Below are 20,761 nucleotides of genomic sequence, written 5' to 3' on the forward strand. Positions count from 1 at the left end.
ATTCAGGAGTGCTCTTTTTGGCTTGATCATTTGGTCGAGTCAGCTGTCTCCAGTTCTTCATATTTATTCAAAATAGGAAATCTGTTTTAATCTGTTTAATTATGAAAACTAAAAACAAGATGACAATAACCAATATAGTGAAAAATTCTATGAAATTCTATTTATAAAAACCAGACATCAATTCTTGATGTTTCATACATACATGTATTTCCATTAGTCTAAACAGCGCATGAGAGCTGAGAGCAGGTCTTTAGCTTATGCAGAGGAATAGATATTAGATTAAGTGACATTTGTCCGCTGAGAGAATAGGTTAAAAAGACGGTGTGTTTGAATGGATTAGCTTCTTATCTGGGAAGAGTGCCGACATCAAGGACTATTTTTCTGTGCTACTCATAGATTTTTAGACATAAAATGTATTTTCTGCTTGTTGAAATCAATCTAAAAATTAAACTTTTCTTTGTCTTTTCCTTGTTTCATTACTTCATTTTAATGACCTTTGTTGTTTAAAACACTTAATCAACATAAAATGGTGCTGAAAAGTTAGTGAACCCCACCAGAAAATGAACATTTAAAAGTGATCAAATTCTGCTGTGTTTTAGATGTTGAATTGTGAAGTCAGGTGATAAAGTATTACATTCAATACAGTTTTGTTTCTCTGGGCTCACCAAACATTGTAATGTTTTCTACATTTAACACCAGGAAGGAGTGCATTTTGTTGCAGGGTTCACTAACTTTTGAGCACTTATTTTTTTATATAGAAATTGGCACTTCGTGGTCACTTCATTCTTTTCACTGACAAAAACTGGTGTGTGTGAAGTCAAGTCAAATGATTTCAATGTCTCTAAGATTGCTTCACATCATTTTTTGGTAATTTATTTAAACCACATTGTTCTGCACTCAACCCAGGTAAAGCGACTGGGTAGCTGGCAGGATTAACTCCTTCTTTGCACCGAGTGCTTGAATCGGTAGCCCAAGCTAAATCAAGGGTAATGATACTTGCACTTTGCATCCCATTAGAAAGCATATATCTAGCAATTGTTATCATATTTCAGCTATTTATATACATTTTTCATTATTTGCTTTATTTTTTTAATAGGATGAAGGAACCTTTCAGATGAAGGAGCAGACGAAGCAGATGCTTAAGAACCTAGGGAGTGTGAAATCTTTTGATCTAGGGTGGAGAGATACATGGGCCTTTATCACACAGAAGAAAAATAGACATGGTAAGATATACCAACAGTTGTTTTAATAATTGATAATGATGATGATGATGGTGGTGGTGGTGATGATGATGGTGGTGGTGGTGGTGATGATGGTGGTGGTGGTGGTGGTGGTGATGATGATGATGATGATGGTGGTGGTGGTGATGATGATGGTGGTGGTGGTGATGATGATGATGATGGTGGTAGTGGTGGTGATGATGATGATGATGGTGGTGGTGGTGGTGGTGGTGATGATGATGATGATGATGATGATGATGATGGTGGTGGTGATGATGGTGGTGATGATGATGGTGGTGGTGGTGATGATGATGATGATGGTGGTGGTGGTGGTGGTGATGATGATGGTGGTGGTGGTGGTGGTGGTTATGGTGATGATGATGATGATGATATGATGATGATGGTGGTGGTGGTGGTGGTGGTGGTGGTGGTGATGATGATGATGATAACGATGATGATGATGGTCATGATCATAATAATGATAATGATAATGGTTATGATAATGACAATCATAATGATAGTGATAATAATAATAATGATGATAATAATAATATGCAACATTTCTATAGCATTGAATACAGTGTTTAGAACTATTGAAGCGCTGCATACTTATTATGCCGGCTTTAGCACAGCTACCCTGATTAGGTGCTCGATCATTCAAGGAATTCCTTTCTACCGGGTACCCATTTACCACATCTGGATGGAGAGTGGCAAATGTAGATTAATGCCTTGCCAAAGGTCCTAAGTGCTGTGGAGGGATTTGAACCATGGACTCTCTGGTTCAAAGTCTGAAGACAACACCTCTTCATATAGGCCTAGTTTGAGAAGTATTTGTTTGAATGCAAATAAAAAAATAATTAATCATATCAAAGCATGGTCCAAATGTGTTTATCTGAAAAGTTGTGTTGGATTGCAAATCTTTTTGTAGCCCGGAAGAAAAGTTGACATACATGGTAAGACATTGCTACAGTTACATGTTCTTGGTCATATGCTGAAATATTTCTAAATGCAATGTGAAAAAAAATAATTCTTGACTTAAATACACCCATCTGATCACGTTGAATTTGTTCCAAATCTTTCTCTAACACAGATGTGGTGATATATTTTGACAGTTTTAAGTTTGAATGCCTGTTGCAGGAAGCATTATGTTTGAATCCAACTAAAAGAAGTCTTTAACATTTCTCAAATAGGCTTATCTGATTGGTTGAATTGAAAGTTGTGTTTGACTTTTTGGACTTGGTTTTGATTGCAGATCTGTCTGCAATTGATTCCTACAGCTATTTCAGTCTTGTAAAAAAACACAATCATTCTGTTTGAGAAAAAGAAATCAACCAAAATATTATTTTGCCCAATGGATTGTGGGACTGGCCATGAAATGAGTGAAGTCAGGGTAAAAATGATGTTAACTTTTCATTGTCCAGTTTTTCTGAAAAGATACTGTGCTTTATTAGAAAAAGTATTACAGTGACAAAATTACAGGGCATGAAAGCATAAAAAGGCGAGACAGTTATTAATATTGCCTTTTTATGATTGCAGAAAAAATGAGAGTAATGAGTCATGTTAATATCTTTAACATACTTGTACACTTTCTCAAATACACTGCCATCGGCAATGACTAATACAGAATGTTTTCTTTTCTGATGAATTAATTATTTATGCCCTATGTATTATTCACCAAAAATAGGGCAGACTAGACACACTGTCTGGTATACTGGACTATTACTTCTTGAATATGTATTACTGAAAAGCAAAGAGTGACTGCAAGATTTTTGTTGATTTATGCCCAGAAACGGAAATATTAAAAGACAAATGTCCAATTCCAGCAAGTCTGATGGCAGAGAAATGTGAATTATGCATCACTGTGACTGTTTGGGACAGTTTAATGGTGTTGTTAAAGTGTCAAATATCAAAATGAAAAAGTCAAAAGGTTCACCAAAGGGCACCTGTAAACCTAGACATTTAAATTGAGAGAAACGATTGCAAGTAATTGGTCTGGGTCCATCTTTCTACAAATGTTCCTCTCATTATTAAATATTTCTTGTTTAATAGACCAATATTGAAAAACTGTTGATCAGAGAGCATGCAACAGCTGTCATTTGTGTAATAATGTACTATTGATATCTGAAAATGACGTCAGTAACATATTTCATTTGTCGAGTTCCTGTCATGTACAATGCAATATCCTTTTGAACTGGAAAGAATGGAGTCTGTTTCAAATGATGATACATTTATTGCAATTTTACCATTTAGATTTCATTCTGCTTCTTTGAATGGACAATATTCTGTTTGTCATATATTTGATAAGAAAGTCTTCAAACTACATGTACACATTCCATAGTATCACAAATTAATGTAATCGATAAATTTAAATGTTAAAGTGGCAGAAATACATTTTTTATTAAGTTTTTAAATTCCAAGAAAGAAGATATACAAAAAGAAAAATGAAATAAAGAAATATTAAAAAAAACAAAATAGAAAACAATAATTCTTTAATTATAAAATGTCATGAATCAGGGTTCCAAGTCCATCAGGGAAAATTATTTTACTTTTTTCCAGTCGGGGGAAAATGCCTCAAATGAGGGGAAAATCAGGGAAATTTGATCAGCCCAAAGTCGAAAGCACTGTAGTCAGTCAGAATCTGTTACATTTTGTTGCATATCATAACAACATCCATTGAATGACTGGTTATGGTGGTACTAATTAGTTTTACATTTAATATTGTTTTTATACTGAAAGTACATGTAATTCACTGCAACAACTTAGAAAACATGCAAAACTGGGAATGGGTTTAAATAATTATCAGGGAATTTTAAAACTTCCTCAGGGAAAAATTGGGGAAATTTGTTTTCTTGAAAGGCTGGTGTATGGTGTAGAAATATGCTGGAAATAAAGCCTACAATATATTCAATCATCACTATGTATTATCACTGTGAATCATCATCCTTTGTCTCAGAATCTTTATATTCACCTTTACTATTAGTTCAATGTCTTGCTATAATTCAAGATCTAGACTAAACAGAAGAATGGGGGGATAATGGAAATATGGTGGTGTTGTTTAGACTTAAATGACCCCTTGGGCATAAAGTTTCTTGATACAATTCTTCTAATCTATATGAGTTCTATTTTCCCTTCAAGGTGTGTGTGTCTGCTTCTAAATCCCTTTCTTTGGAAAATGTTGTTTCCTTTGAAAGTAAATTAACATGTATATTTTGTATTTTGTATATTGGCCATGCACTGGCATAATATTCATGCCAACCCTGGATATTTAATGCACATAATATTTTTTTCTGAACATTTTGAAGGTAGTTCAACTACTTTTTTGAAACCCCCTCATTGGTAACATATTCACATAAGAATGTATAAAATGCAAGCAAATTCCAATATATCGTCAACAAAATGATAATAAAAATAGATGATGAGCTTGAAAATTACACTTAAAAAGGTATAAGAGCATTGGATAAAGCATGATACTCAATTCAAATGATTCACTTTCCAAAACCTATAAAAAAACAATTGTATAATTCCTTTTAAATTGCTTTTTGAATATTGAATATTGAGCAAAGATATGAGAATTGCATTTACTCAATTCACAGATTTAATATCTAACCTATCATAATGTAGTTCAAATACAGGTTTTAAATCCTTGAAAATACAAGTTCCTCTCTATCTACTTTCAATGTATAAAAACAAGCTCTGATGCCATTACCAATTTGAATTTACGACTCCAGACTATGTTCTCATCCATCATTCTACAAACTGCGACAGAATTCCTGATATACTATCTCACAACTTCAGATTGCCGTCCCCTGCACAAGCATGCAAAATATTTACATTTTGATTAGTCAATGTTTGGATTTCCTTTTCCCTGGAATTTGAAAATGTAATTAATTAATTATTGGGGCAAAGCACGATGAGGAAAAAAAATCAGTTGGATAATTATGTGGTGTTTTTGTCTAAATTCCAAATGGAAGAAATGTTGCAGTGCTAAATATATTTAAAAGAAAATGTCTGATTAATTGTCATTCATTTCATTTCTCAATTTTATAGTCTCTCTTGTGGTATTCCTTGTGAAGTCATTTTTTAACCCCTTTTTCATCGTTTTACATCCATCTCTTCATCCCTTTCTCTCTTTTCTTCAAAACTAGAGTCTTTGACTTCTAATAAAAAAAAAAAAAAACTAAACTGAATTGAAATTAATGTCCTCATTTCCTATTCTTTGTTGTAATTATTTGAACCTTTTAAACATGTATAAATAATATCTTAGAAGTATTACGAGTATTACGAGTGCATGTAACAGTAGTTGGTATTCAAAGACACATGTAGATTTCATAGGTAAATGCTGTATCTATCTGTTTAGAATTATACCGAGTAGTGTAGATGGAATGTACGACATTACAGAAAGATTTGGTACTTGCAATCTGATTGTTTTCCAAAAAAAAGCGTTCCTTTCTTTCAGGCCCCCCTAGTAATTCATCAATTAAATGCAATGTCCCTGGTAAGTCCCCTAATTGCTCTTTCTAAATCAAATCTTGATTGATTCTTCAATGGAGAGTGACACATGCCATGAATGCTATAATTGCATTGGCGGCCAGTTTGCTCTTCAGCTCGACTTGATGTCTGCTAATTTCCTAAGACACACATTATCTTTCTATGGCCTTATCCCATTAGGGGCTTGATTCTGTTTTCTTTATTGAAAAGGTAATTGTTTGACAGATATTTTGTTTCTTCTCTCATCGAGTGATGCCAGGAGAGTGTAGGTGCTTGAATGGATCCATTTGGAAATTGTATATCGGCATATGACCCCCTCCCCCCAAAAAAACCCCAGATATAATACAGATTATGACTAGCCCAATTCTGTGCATTTGTGATTACTAAGAAAGAGGGCATTAGTGTTGTGTTACATAATATGTTTGAGTATGCTTTTATGAAATGTCAAAGGGTAGCAGGTTTAAATCCAGCCTTCAGCAAGAAGTTTACCTTCATTGTGCTGCACCCGACCCAGGTTAGGTGAATTGGTACCCACAGGATTCATTCCAGGTTGAATGCACAGCGTTTGAAATGGCGGCTTGAGCTAAAGACTGAATAACAATGATAGCGAGCCTCATAATAGATTATATCTAAATGCATGTAGGTGGTGCTATGAAAATGCCTAGTATTAATAACTATTACATCGTTTAAATATAATCCAGTATTATTTATTTATTTTCAGTTTTAATTACTCAGGGTGGTGTTATCAGTTAACATATTGCTGTCCTTGAGGGCACTGAAATAAAAATCAATATTTACAAAGGATGAATACATGAATCAAAATTGCATACTCTTAAACAACAATAAGAAACATTAAAAATACAATTCAATAATAATTTATTCAGTAATTTATTTAAAAATAATCCAGTAATCATTACAATTTTCGTTTTGGTAAAAACATCACATATCAGTTATGTTTTGGGTGTAAAATCAAGAATATTGACATTTTTTTTCCACATTTCTGGTGCCCCCCACAATTGTTCTTGATACAGGCCAGGCATATGCAGAGCAGCTTCACAAAGCACCAGACCTGTCTAGCTGGGGGTCACCTGTAGTACTCAAAGCTACTGTACCTCTCTCATCAAAGGAAGGTAAGTTCAAGAATTTGAGTTCCAAAAACCCCATTCTTGCCATCTGTTACGTGGTATTACAGTAAAATTTACATAAAACAGTGAAAATGTAAAGTGAAACATTGTCAGAGATTAGACTTGACACTTTATTCGAAAGAGGAAAAAAAGGGAAGGAAAGATAATATAGATAGGGACAAGAGAGACGACAAGAGGAAAACAAAGTGAAAAAAAATTACAGACGGGGGTGCCATCATACAAATCGAAAAGAAAATATCCTTTAATACAGTAAATTTGAAGCGTATGAGAAAGAAAACATTATGCTAAAACAAATTTAAAATCAAATGAAAATTTGTGATTAAATTTCAAATTTCATATGTGTATCCGATAAGTGGGGATGGTAAATCTCCAAAACAACTTTCCACAAAATTTCATCTTCATGAGATACCGTAGTTCCTTCGCCACTACAATAATGCCTAGTGGGAAGGGGAAAGAATCCAATTTGAATGCTAGCAAACACTGACGACAAGTCGGTTTCACTTAGATCCTCTCGCTGTAAACATGTATATTTGACCCGCTTTTCTTGGCTCTTGTTTTCATTTGTAGAGAGTGAGTGCCAGTGGCCGGAGACGGAGGCCAATGCACGGAGGAGGGAGTTCTGTGCCAAGGTAGAGGGGTATGGGAGTCTATGTAGCTGTGAGGACCCAGCCCCCATTGAAATGCATCCTGAACAGGTAGGTGCCAGTTATGGTAACATTCTCAAATGAGTTTGAACAGAAATAAAGGGCCACAGTACAGCACATAATGTTAGTGACATTATATCACATGATAATGATTTATAAATAGCCATGTTTTAAAATTGATATCACCAATTACTCGAAATTCATTATCAATGAATTATGCTAATTTATGCTTAAAATCATAAATACATTTAAGCTGTAATTCATTATTATTATTCATTCATTCATTCATTATTATTATTATTAGTATTATTTTTATTATTATTTATCATCATCATCATCATCATTGTTTATTCTGGTTAATTTCTTGTTACACTCATACTTTTTCTTAACCTTATAATAATACTCATATTTTTGTTAAATCCTTGAATTCACTTATCATGATTGCAAATAAAATCAGTTTCATGATTTCACTCATTACATTCTCAAGGTTCCGAATCTTATTTCAACACTTGATTTGATCGTTTGTTTTTCCCCTCGCAGTTTGCCAATAATCGTGTCTTCAATGTGCCTGTTGTAATCATAGCGAGTAATAGACCCAACTATCTCTATCGAATGCTCAGCACACTTTTATCAGCGCATGGAGGTAAGTTCATATAAATAATAGCGTTCTCTCTTATTTTCTAAATAAGATGATAGCGCCTGCCTAGCTGTGCTGGATTAATTAGTATGTAAATTTCCACCTAAAAGGAAATTGTCAGTCCGTGTTTTAGCCAAGTCCTATGTAATGGAACACAGAAAATTCACAATTGTGTCAAAAGGTGTAAATGATCAAACTAAATATAAAAAAAAAAAAAATTCACCCTGTGAGCATACTGAATTACCCCATGTGGTTCTCTTTTATGTCCTAAATATTTGTTTTTAGCTAAACGTTTATGACATACATGCATGGTTCATGCATGACCTGAATGGAATATTGTTTTCAAAAATGAAAATGAAATATATTGTCTATAAAGTTTTATATGGGCTAATACATGTATTATATAGGCATTAAAAAATATTTTTCTTCTTATAGAAACATCTCACCTATTTTGCAATAAGAAAGATTCGGGTTTATAAATCTATTTATAATTTCCTTAGATAACGATGCATCATACATTTTTGTCTCTCTCTTCCAGTAAATCCTGAGATGATAGTGGTCTTCATTGATGGCTACTTTGAAGAGCCTTTGGAAGTGGTCAAACTCTTTGGTTTGAAAGGAATACAACATACCCCCTTAGGGGTCAAGAATGCCAGGATATCACAGCACTACAAGGCCAGTTTGACCGCCACATTCAATATGTTTCCTGTAAGTAAATATATACATGCTCGAGGGAGATTTCCATCTAGTCAGATGCAATCCAAGTAGTTATCCAGGATAACTTTGATCTTTGGGAGTTGTCCTAATACGAATAAAAGCAACAAATAGAAGAGTTAAAACTGTATGACAGTCCTGTGGGCGTGTCGTGGTCTAGTGGTTCTGACTCTCGCCTTTCAGAGGGTCGTGGGTTCGAATCCTAGCCATGGCGTGTTTTCCTTCAGCAAGAAATTTATCCACACTGTGCTGCACTCGACCCAGGTGAGGTGAATGGGTACCCGGTAGGATTTATTCCTTGAATGCACCAAGCGCCTTTAGCAGCTGGAGCTACAGCCGGGGTAATATATGGTGTGCCACTGAATTGGCAACTAGATAGATTGGCGCCTCATAAATGCTATATATTATTATTAGTTTATAACGTTTATAAAGAAAAAACTCTCAGGAGGGCCTTTCGGTTCCCCACAGATGATGATTCAACCCATAAATCCCTTCATTCTGACATTCCCATAGGCTTTGTACAGGGACCTCCAGGTTCCAGCGTTGAATGGGTTAAAGAGACTGCTATGTCTTTGTACTCAAATACAAACATGATAAGTGGAAAGGATATAGACAGCAGAGTTCATGAAAGCAGTGCAGGAAAAGAAGACCGAGTTACACATGAAATGGTTTTAATGTATTCATGAGAGTCTAGAATTCAGTCATTGAATCCCAGCAGCTTTTGTCTTCATCCTTTCTGCCTGTATGTCTGGAAAGTAATCGGGGTAAAATCCCTGAATGCGATTTTATTTCTTGAGAGATTTAGAAAAGAGAATAAGAAATGTAATTTTTTATGTTTGATTTTTTTTTTGTGTCTGTAGAGGGCGCAGTATGCGATAATCTTGGAAGAAGATCTGGATGTCTCGGAAGATTTCTTCAGGTAAGCCGACTCTATGTGGTGATGGATCGTGGGATTGGGGAGATTGGAGGCAGATTTAGAGGGTTAGGGAGAGAGTTGGGAAGAAAGAGAGAGAGAAAGAGGGAGGGGGATACTAGTCTGCAAGCACAAACTCATAATTGACATTAATGACAGGTCTAGAATGAAGACTAGATGCCAAACTCTCTGTGTGATGGTAGAGCCAGCTACAGTGCATTGTGAATTTAGTCTGACTACTTCAGACTCTGCATGATGCAGAATGTGAATTGCAAAATCCAAGGGTCTGTGCTGGCAGATTAGGGAAATGCAGAAGAATAGGGATGAGAAGGGAAAAGTGAAGACAGAAAGTGAAAGAAAGAGAGAAATGAAGGAATGAAGAAAAAAGACAGCAAGAGGAGGGGGTGAAAAGAAAAAGAAATTGAGAGAAAAAAATGAGAAAACTAATGAGTGCAGAATGAAAGAAAGAGAAAGAACAAACAGAGGAAGGAGGTATATTTTTACATAACAGGAATATTCATTTCAAGGTTAACATGGCTGAATTGGTCATGTATACAAAGTACAAATAATCGACTTATTACATATTTCAAACATTAAAAAGTAGCAACATTTGTAGATACTGAGATAAGAAATACATGTATGTATGTTGCTAATAAGCCAAGACTACTTACATGTAGGCAATGAAATTGAATTTACTTAAGATAATGAGGAAGTGGTAAAATCAATAAAGAAATAAAGACAGAAGTGAAGGAATGTTGGAGATGGTGAAGATGAAGAAGGGTGTGAAGAAACATTAGAAGGAACAGTAGAGAAAAATGGTTTCAGGGAGTATTGGGGTGGATGTAAGGAAAGAAAGAATCTATTGAATTAAATTAGTAGGGCAATTCCATAAAATGTGTACATCTGACCCCCTATATGTGGGACCTTCATGAAATTTCCAGCTCTGATTTCTTGTTCTTTTGACAGTCTGTAATGTTGTCAAAGGACCATGACTTGGTCAGTTTATGAAGTGAAGTAAGACTTGAGATAAAGGGTTGGACGTACAAAAAAGTTGATGATTTTATGGAATTGCCCAGTAGGAACAATATGAGAAATAATGCTCACTAAAAGTGCATATTATTATTAATTATCTTCCACAGTTATTTCAGCCAAACTCTCCCCATCTTGGAGGAAGATAGCACGGTACTGTGTATATCAGCATGGAACGACCAGGGGTACGAGCATACAAGCAATGACCCCTCCCTGCTCTACAGGATAGAGACTATGCCAGGCCTTGGATGGATGCTAAGAAGAAGTCTCTATAAAAATGAACTGGAACCCAAGTGGCCCACCCCAGAAAAGGTAAGATTTGATGATTATCACAATACTGCTCCCATGTGATGATGATGATAATGGTGGTGATGATGATGATGATGATGATAGTGATGATAGTGACGATGATGATGATTGTGATGATGATGGTGATGATAATGATGATGATACTGATGATGGTGATGATGATGATGATACTGATGATGGTGATGATGATGATGATAATGATGGTGATGATGATGATGATGATGATGGTGATGATGATGATGGTGATGATGATGATGATGATGATGATTATGATTATGGTGATGGTGAAGGTGGTGGTGATGATGATGATGATGATGATGATGATGGTGATGATGATAATGATGATGATGATGGTGATGGTGGTGATGATGATGATGATGGTGATGGAGATGATAATGACGACGATTATGATGATGATAGTGATGATAATATGTACAAATATTCTTTCTTTCCTTGTAAGATTAATGCCTAGAATACACTGGATGCATCAATAATTGTATAGCAACATAATGCTAAATTCAAGGCAATCCTTTTAATAATGTCCATCTCCCCCTTAAGTCCATCTCCTACCATCACTAGTCTGCAAGCCCAGACCCTTGGTTTTCACAATTCGCATAGTGCATAATGTAGAGTCTGAATTAGTAAGAATACATGTAAGTTTACTATGTACTGTGGCTGGCTATTTGACACAGACAAAGCCTTTGGCGCCTAGTCTTAACTCTAGACTTGTATAAGTGTCAAATATGAGTTTGTGCTTGCAGATAATACTATCACCAACTCCACTTAAATCCCATTCAGGAGTATTATTTAAAGGAAGTCTGTCAACTACCAAGTATTGTTTGTATGGACATAAAAACTTCACACATATATTCACTTTATCTTGCAGCTTTGGGATTGGGATATGTGGTTACGGCTACCAGAGAACATGCAAGGAAGGGAATGCATCATACCGGATGTGTCAAGGACGTATCACTTTGGGGCAAAAGGAGTTAATATGAACAGCTATTTCCAGGTTTGTTGAAGATGGTGATCTTATCTGTAGAGCAATGCATGTCATGAATATTGAGAGTGGAAAAGCTTGAGTAGTAGGGATGGTGACAGGCTTGAGTAGAAAGCTGGTATGAGTTGAAGAGGTGAGAGAGGCTTGAGTAGATGAGAGAAGCTTGTTTGAGTCAGCGAGTGGAGTAGTAAGGCAGCAGGAGGAAAGAAGATCCTGTGACATTCTGTGACTTTTGTATGAAGTTGAATACATTTACCCTGATCCTGGAGCGTTGTGGCCCAGTGGATAAGTCTTCTGACTTTGAAACAGAGGGTCGTGGATTCGAATCCCAGCCATGGCGTAATTTCCTTCAGCAAGAAATTTATCCACATTGTGCTGCACTCGACCCAGGTGAGGTGAATGGGTACCCGGCAGGATTAATTTCTTGAATGCATGAGTGCTGAAAGGTAGCTCGAGCTAAAGCCGGGGTAATAATAACAATGCGCCTCGGAATATTTCTAGATAGATGGCGCTATATAAATGCCTATTATTATTATTATCCTAATATTCAGTTTTTATTTCTGTAACCTCTCCCACCCTCCCCAATCAGGATCTTTATTTCAAGAAGCGGGCCTTCAACACAGCACCTCACGCCAAGCTGAAGGACGTGGATAAGATGGTCCAAGAAGAGTACGAGAAGGAGATGCACCGTCAGATCAGTCAGGCCAAAGTCCTTGATCATAGGTTATCACCGTGCGACGAGGCCTTCATCCCCGATTCGCCCAACGGCGGGGAGACCTACGTCATGTATATACGTGTCTATAATGACAGAGACTTTGATACCTGGTTGTCAACAGCTAAGGTAGGTTTGACTGTTGTTATAAGCTACTGAAATCCTTGCATCTGATCGGCTCAAGAGCAAATTCGTCACTGAAAATCGCTGATAATTTGCATCATGAAACATCATGAGAGCTTGCTAGAGGCTTGCCAAACATTGCAACATGTAATGAATGCAAATTGGATATCAAGTACTATCATTTATTGCTGATTGGTCAAATGAATAAAAATACCTTGTTACTAAAAGAAAAGAAATATCCATTAATTTTAATAATAAAAAGAAACATGCATATTAAAATCAAACTGAGATCAATCTCAAATTGTGGACTTAGAAGATAGCAATAGCAATGATCTCAATCCAAGTCGTTCTTTTTGTGAGACAGGGATCTGTTGTTAAGGATCATCATGTTAAAGATGGCCGATTTTCAGCTCCTTTTCATGGTTTTCCAATGTTCGGGGAGTTTAACCTTCTTTCTCTCAAAATTAATGCTCACTGTAAACACATTGCTTCGTCAATAAAGAAAGTAAGAAGATTTAATGAAAAGGAATCACAGGCTTTTGTGTGTATATCTTTGTCAATAAGTTTTTGTTTTATTCTTTGTCTTTTCAGTGCTTCCATATATGGGACCTAGATGCCCGCGGTTTCCACAAGGCAATGTGGAGATTATTTATGAAAAAGAACCATGTATTCATTGTTGGAGTGCCTGCCTCGCCTTATTCGTAAGTCATTACCTCTGACTTTACTCGGTTCTGTTCAGTTCACTTTAGTTCAGTACAGTACAGTTAATTCAGCTCAGTCCAGTAAAGTTCAGTTTAGTCTAGCATAGCCTAGTTCAGTACAGTTCCACAAAGCTTCTGAAGCTTTTGATTGGCCATGAGTAAGATTGCAATAGAATTATTGATCATTGATAAGTTAAATAAAACAGGGACTTTATTTGTTTACAAAGTAAACACAGTACCTTGTACACCAACTAACAAGTTACCTAATGGTACATTGATCTGTAGTGCTGATTCAAACCTTACGTTTAATAGCACACAGGAAAGTCTATAAACATGTTCATCCAGCCCCGGCCGGCCATATAAGAGCCATTTCTGCACATGATTTGTCTTTATTTTCTAGTTCATATGAAAAGGTTTTTGTGCTCTCTTATTACAATGGATTCGGTAGTTCATGAAGTGACATGAGAATAGTCGCATGTACAAAAAGGTTGATTATCCTTTGGGATTGCCTAGAAGATTAAAATTTATCATGCAGTATAATTTTGTAATAAATACATATATTATTCTGTTCCCCTCTTCTCTTTTATTCATCTCTCTTCTTCCTTCTTACTCGTCAATTTCTGTACTTTAGAAAATACAAGCCAACAGACGTAGAACCAATCTATATTGAACAGAAGAAGGAAGGAAAGACCCGATGACCTATGATGGAGAGAACGTAAAACTTCTCCGCTCTTCTGTCATTCCATCCTCTGCCAAGGCGATAGTACCATTTATTAAAAAGAGATAGAGGGAGAGAGAGAGAGAGAGAGAGAGAGAGAAAGAGGATAACATAACTTATAGACATTATGCGGGGGGCAGGGAGAGAGAGAAACAGAGAAACTAGAGTGAAGAAGAGAGTGGGAGTGAGAGAATGGGGAATGAGGAAGAGAGAGAGAAGAGAGAAAGAGCAGGAGTGAAAGAAGAAAGAGAGAGGGAAGAAGGAGAGAGTGAGGAAAAAGAGGAGAGAGGGAGAGAGAAAGTATTCATATGAGCAGAATAAAAACATATTTATATGATGGTACATGTATTTATCTATTTGTATAATTTGAATTTTCACACGTTGCCTTGGATTATACACAGATGTATAATAATACACAAATGTATGTCACAAATACTTTTTTAAAAATCATTGTTATTATGTCATTGTTGATTGTGTCATAATGTGCAAGTATTGATGAGAGGTGAATGAATCATCGAATGAATAATGGATTTACCCATAGAATGCGATTTACCAATTTACAATCCCAGAATGGTTTCAAATGCATGTACATGTGTATCCTACCTTTTTACAATAATATTTATTTAAGATTTAAACTTATATATAGTCCATATGTGATTCAGCCGTGTCCATTATGAAGTTATGGGAAAATAAATCATGGTAGATCCACTTTGACAACTGATCAATTATTAATTGCCAAGAGATTACAAAATTTTCAATTTCCATAAAATATTGAATTTTCATGTCAAATAGACCCTGGTAAATAAAATAGGATTCCCCCCAAAAACAGTTTTGATAATTGGACAAACATCATTGAACCACAGATTTTTCAGGTAGAATACAAGGCAACTCTGCGACTTAAATTCAACCAGTATTTTGTATAAAGAATTACTGTGATTGGTGTGAGCTTCTTTCGTGTGATTATTTGATATGATAATGACCAGTACTTCTACAGTAGAGAACCAAAAACCTTTAGCAGTAGTGTTATGGAAACCTTTGATGAATCATGCTAAGTTATTTATTATTGTACATTTAAATGTGGATGATGTGGGGTTCCATTTCATCATGTAACAATAAAATTTTTTGTTAATCTTGATGACTTCTCCCAGGCCTGGACAGCTTCTCACGAAAAACTGTGAGCGTTGTGGCCCAGTGGATTAGTCTGCGGACTTTGAAACAGAGGGTCAAGGGTTCAAATTCCAGCCATGGCATAATTTCCTTCAGCAAGAAATTTATTCACATTGTGCTGCACTCAACCCAGGTGAGGTGAATGGGTACCCGGTACGATAATTTTCTTGAATGCATGAGCGCTGAAAGGCAGCTTGAGCCAAGGCCGGGGCAATGATAACAATGCGTCTCGGAATAGAATATTTCTAGATAGATGGCGCTATATAAATGTCTATTATTATTATTATAATTAAAAATTTAGTCATTGATTGTCAGTGACTAAGTTGTTCCCAGCCAATGAGATGTAGCTTATAACAATCGTCAGTGAAAATCACTGATTGTTTTATACAATGCTCTCCTGGTGCATTGTGGATACCTGGTGATAAAGGTACGAGTTGATGAACCGAGGCGGGTTTTATAATCAACCAGTAAATAACTATATCAACCCCGAGATCATGGGATCAAGTTCAATCAATAATTTTATATTGTTTTTCGTCAGTACACACATTTTACGTAGGTTAAGACATTATTTTGATTGAATGTGAAACTACTTTTTTATCATCTTTCAGTTACTTAATAGCCAGGGTAATGCATTGTTGAATTTACTTGTAGAACCACACCACGCTTCACTGTTATAGATCATACATTTTAATCTTCTGTTGAAATTCTTGTGTGTGATAGAAAGATCTTATGAAAAAATGTTGTGTCTTATGTTGTATGTGAAGAGTTTCTTTTGAGGCAGGACTAAATCATTTATCGAGGGAAACCGAGATGCTTGCCTGTATTTATTTAAAAAAATTATTTAAGTTTCGAATGGAGGTTAATTATGCTTTTTTTAACTTTGAAAATGAAAAAAAAAATTCTTTTCAAGAAAATGTGAGGAAGAACCACTAAGAAATTTAAAATGTGGCAAAAAAATGAAAAAAAATTGATTGGCTCAGAATTTTGATGAGGGTTTGTCCTGTTTGGAGAAGAAACTCTTCATATCTATCTGTACATGTTATGTAATCAGTTGCATAGTGATATTTAATAACAAAATGCGAGAACAAATCATCTGTAAGAATAATGATTATTGTGTGTCGAGAATGAAAATAGTTCAATTGCATTTGTGTGGATACGTAGAGCCCGGTGCTCAAATGGTGCTAACCCTATGCAAATGTGAAATTAACAAAATTAGCATAACAGTTATTGTCGCCATTTTGTGTCCAGTATACCTTAGCTAGCAGGCTTTGCTTTGGGATATAGGACTTGACTAATGGATCTATGCGATTTGAAAAGAGAAATGATATTGAATTGGAAGTAAATTCATACGAGTACTAAACTTTATATTATTGTAATCTAGGTTGTATTGGAATTGTTAGGCTATGCCAGTGTATGGAGGAATATAGTGAATGATTTGTCAAACCCCACTCAAGCATGGTGCAACAAAGTTCTTCAACAGTTCTTTAGTGTGCTCAGATGGAGTGAGACAAATTTGATATAATAACTGTGCATTATTTGTCTCAACGAAAGAATTGTCCTGTTAAGTTGACAAAGTCATGACATGATGATCATATTACTTGTTGAATGATGTCATAATGATGTCATTTTGCGCTAATCTTTCGTAGAAATGGATCGATCTGCAAGTATTTATAAGCAATGCAATCCAAACTGTCTTTTCCCTTTAACTATTGTTGCGTAATATCTTATCGACCTTGCACAAAAAAAAACTGAGATATGTTGCCAATTTTTGTTGTGTTATGTATGAGCAACCCATAATGTTTTTTTGTTTCATGACCATGGTCAATTATATTTATTATAGTGGATATATGCCTAGAATGCATAGATGTTTAATTCATTTGTAGGTATATTGTATGCATTTAATACCCATGTTGATGTGATTTGAATTGGTTTGTAACTTTATCATCAAGCCACAGTGTATATTATCTTTTTAACAAGTCAGTTTTGTTTTCTTTACTTTTATTTTGAGTTCGATGAAATTCTTTGTATCAATATTTTATGTGTAGTTTGAAAGAAGAAGAAAAAACTCAAAACCTTGCTACCTCTGCCGTCTTGAGAATCACAGATGTAAATTTTGTTTTGGCATAACCTCTTGATATAAAGTGTCCTTTTTATTTTAGAAATATGTTCTTTCCATTCTTTTATTTGTAATATATGGCATGATTTGGTAGGATAAGTCATTTCGGTCCTAAATGTTTGTACTGATGTAATTTTGCCTTTATTGTAATAAAATGGCCCATCAATGTGAAAAATTAAGGCAACACCAACTTCATCATCGAGCATCTGCAAGATGACTTTGTTTCAAATATTGTCTTGGGCCATTTTTCTTGTGCCCATTGTCATATGTGTACAACACTGAGGGGCATTATTTAGTCAGTGCATTGGTACATGTACGTGTAAAGTTTAGGTACAGGGATATAAGTAATGTTTTGACCAGAGATAGGTTAGGAGGGGCGAGCTAATGTGTATTAACAATTGTCTGACCCCCCCCCCTCGCCCGCATTGATTTTCCTGGGGGCTATTTTTCCCAACCTACATGTATGGCCTACAATCTGCAATATTGGATTCAATAGGAATTTCCTTGGTCTCTTTTGAGCATTCCTGTATTTCATCCAGATCCCTCATGCAATTTATTCCCCAGACCTTCCCCCACCCCCTCCCCTCCAACCAAAACCTTTGTCTATTGAGATTGTTCCAGCATAATTGTAAAAGTTTATAGGGTGAACACCCCCCCCCCCACACACCCTGTTGGTGAAGATCTCCAAACAAATTTTTGTATCATAACCCAAGGTGCACAGACCCATCATTGAAGAGTATGGGTTTGGAAAGCCCCCCCCCCCCATGAACATGCAAATTCATTTGAAATGCACAGGTTTATATTCACTGTAGAAAGTTTGTTCTTTTCAGCATTGTTGAGACGTTCAAATTTCAGTCTTTGTGGCTGTGTCAATGGCTAATTGCTTGGATCTTCATTCAGTTGGAAGGCTTGAAGAGATGATTTAATTATACTTGTCATTTTATGCTCTACATTGTAAATTTCTAAAGGGTTGGGGATGATGACCAGCTAACCCATGAGCTAATACATGTATAATCTTTAAAGGTATTGTTTATGTTTGTGAGCAGCCGATTTAAAATATTCTCAAACCAAGATGAAACATGTGTACAAGTGCATGTATTCGAACTAATAAACCCTGAAAACAACCATTATTGAGAATGAAAAGCCAATACTACAAGGCAAACCCCGCTTTTGTAAATAGGCGTCTTATAGACACCTAAATAGTACACATAAGTGTATGGGGTGAAATTAAGATGGTGTTTCCGGTCACTTTATATTTCAATTTTTGAAGCACTAAATGATTATTTTCGAACACAATTTTGTCTGGGCGTCATTTTTGTTACATATCACAGACACAGGTGACAAGTGTGACCTAGCTCAGATTTGTTAAAAGTCAAACCAATGTTAACCAATCACTTTAACCTTATTCTGTCGCTTATATATATACATATATATATATATATATATATATCTATTTGGGAGTACATGTAGTTATCCCATGGACTTAGGTCCATGGTTATCCAAATCCTTGGTAACTGAAAATAAAAATATCTATGGATACCCAAACGTCACTGATTTCTGGATTTAATGTTCCATTGAACATTGCACACAGTTCACAAAGTTTTAATTAAAAGCCTTGTGACCAAACTTTATGATTCTTGAAAAACTGGACAAACACTCCTTTGAAAGATCACCCCCTCTAACAAATTTAATGAGATACCATTAGTTATGTAACAGTTAACACATATATTATCATTCATGTTGATATGTAATTTTTTAAAGTTCCTTTGTTTAGTTTTTAATTAAGGTACACAGGTGCACTACTACTATGTTCATCTATTTTTTTCTTTTGAGGTTTTAAGTTTGTATATTAGATGTTGATTTCTTTTCCTTGGAAAATATTCTATATACTTTGTAAGAAAATTATGTAGTATTATTTGTGTATGATGGAAGAAAAACCTATTTCACATGTATATAATATTTTTCTTGCTCTTTTTTGTATCATGCTTGAAGAATAAGAAGAAAACTCACTTTAAATACAATTGTAAATTGAGTCTTTATTTGTGTATACACTGATAGGAATCAAGTACATCTCGGGGGGGGGGGGGGGGGGGAATTTGTCCTTCAAGGACAAACGTCCTCTGGGATAGGGGTTCAATACATAGATATATAAAAACTGGATGTAGCAACAGCTCGCTCTTTTAAAAGTTCTTCAAAGGTTAAGCGCGCACAAATTCTCACTTTTTACTCTTTTTACTTTGTGCCTGTTGTCATGCTGGTATGGCCCCATATACTGTTGTATATGGTAATGGAGTACTTTTCCTGTAGTTTCAAGGTTGAGTGTGCAGCAGACAAGCACCATCCAGCTTTTTTATATCAATGGTTCAACATGACCTTGTACCCTCTCAACTGGGAAAGCCAGCTATGCTGTTGTTTGGTATATTTCACCCAAGAAGATGTATACTCAACAGATAAATAAGTTGATTTTTATGAAAGCAAAAAAAAAAATGGAAAAATATTTGTGAACATTTGATGTAATTTTTTTAAAAGGAATAAGGACTAATGAATTTTTAAAAGTTCATTAGTTACATCATGCAAGCAGTTTCCTCCCCCCCCCCCCCCACATATTTTGGAATGTGAATTCGGCGAATTCCATATTTTTGATATGATGAATGAAAATATTTTTCTTATAGGAGAAGGTATGAAATGAAATATTGTTCTATATTAAAGGGGAAGTTCACCCTGACAAAAAGTTTATTGTAAAAATAGCAGAAAAAATAATAAAAAATATTGCCGAAGGTTTGAGAAAAATTCATCAAATAATTAAAAAGTTATTAGAAGTTCAATTATTTGATTTGTGACGTCATATGCGAGCAGCATTCATACATAGCGAATGGTAAAAAATCAAAGAAATGTCATTTTCTCAGAAAATTGAAAATGGTTTTCACTGTACCTTTTGTATATAAATAGACAAATCATTTCACACCCGATCATGAATAGAAAACAAAATTAAGTCATCAGGAACCATACAAAATTTGAAATTCATGCATTTTATATTACATAACACATGGAGCAGCTGCTCGTTTATGACGTCACAAATCCAAAACTTTGAACTCTAATAACTTTCTTACTTTTTAACGGATTTT

General features: G+C 35.3%; 1 protein-coding gene across 1 annotated transcript in view; it reads left to right on the forward strand.

Moving 5' to 3' along the window:
- The window catches only part of LOC121423839 (protein O-linked-mannose beta-1,2-N-acetylglucosaminyltransferase 1-like), a 46,318-nt gene extending 31,879 nt beyond the window's left edge, over window positions 1-14,439 (forward strand). The window contains exons 4-14 of the mRNA XM_041619346.1: window positions 1,097-1,223; window positions 6,740-6,838; window positions 7,421-7,548; window positions 8,038-8,140; window positions 8,673-8,842; window positions 9,709-9,767; window positions 10,901-11,102; window positions 11,986-12,111; window positions 12,689-12,940; window positions 13,526-13,635; window positions 14,267-14,439. Of these exons, the coding sequence (XP_041475280.1) occupies window positions 1,097-1,223; window positions 6,740-6,838; window positions 7,421-7,548; window positions 8,038-8,140; window positions 8,673-8,842; window positions 9,709-9,767; window positions 10,901-11,102; window positions 11,986-12,111; window positions 12,689-12,940; window positions 13,526-13,635; window positions 14,267-14,333 (1,443 nt within the window). The 3' untranslated portion in view covers window positions 14,334-14,439. The remainder of the gene's footprint in view (window positions 1-1,096; window positions 1,224-6,739; window positions 6,839-7,420; window positions 7,549-8,037; window positions 8,141-8,672; window positions 8,843-9,708; window positions 9,768-10,900; window positions 11,103-11,985; window positions 12,112-12,688; window positions 12,941-13,525; window positions 13,636-14,266) is intronic.
- Window positions 14,440-20,761: the final 6,322 nt, after the last annotated feature.

This window comes from Lytechinus variegatus, chromosome 11, assembly GCF_018143015.1.
Source record: "Lytechinus variegatus isolate NC3 chromosome 11, Lvar_3.0, whole genome shotgun sequence".
NCBI classification, from domain to species: Eukaryota; Metazoa; Echinodermata; class Echinoidea; order Temnopleuroida; family Toxopneustidae; genus Lytechinus; species Lytechinus variegatus.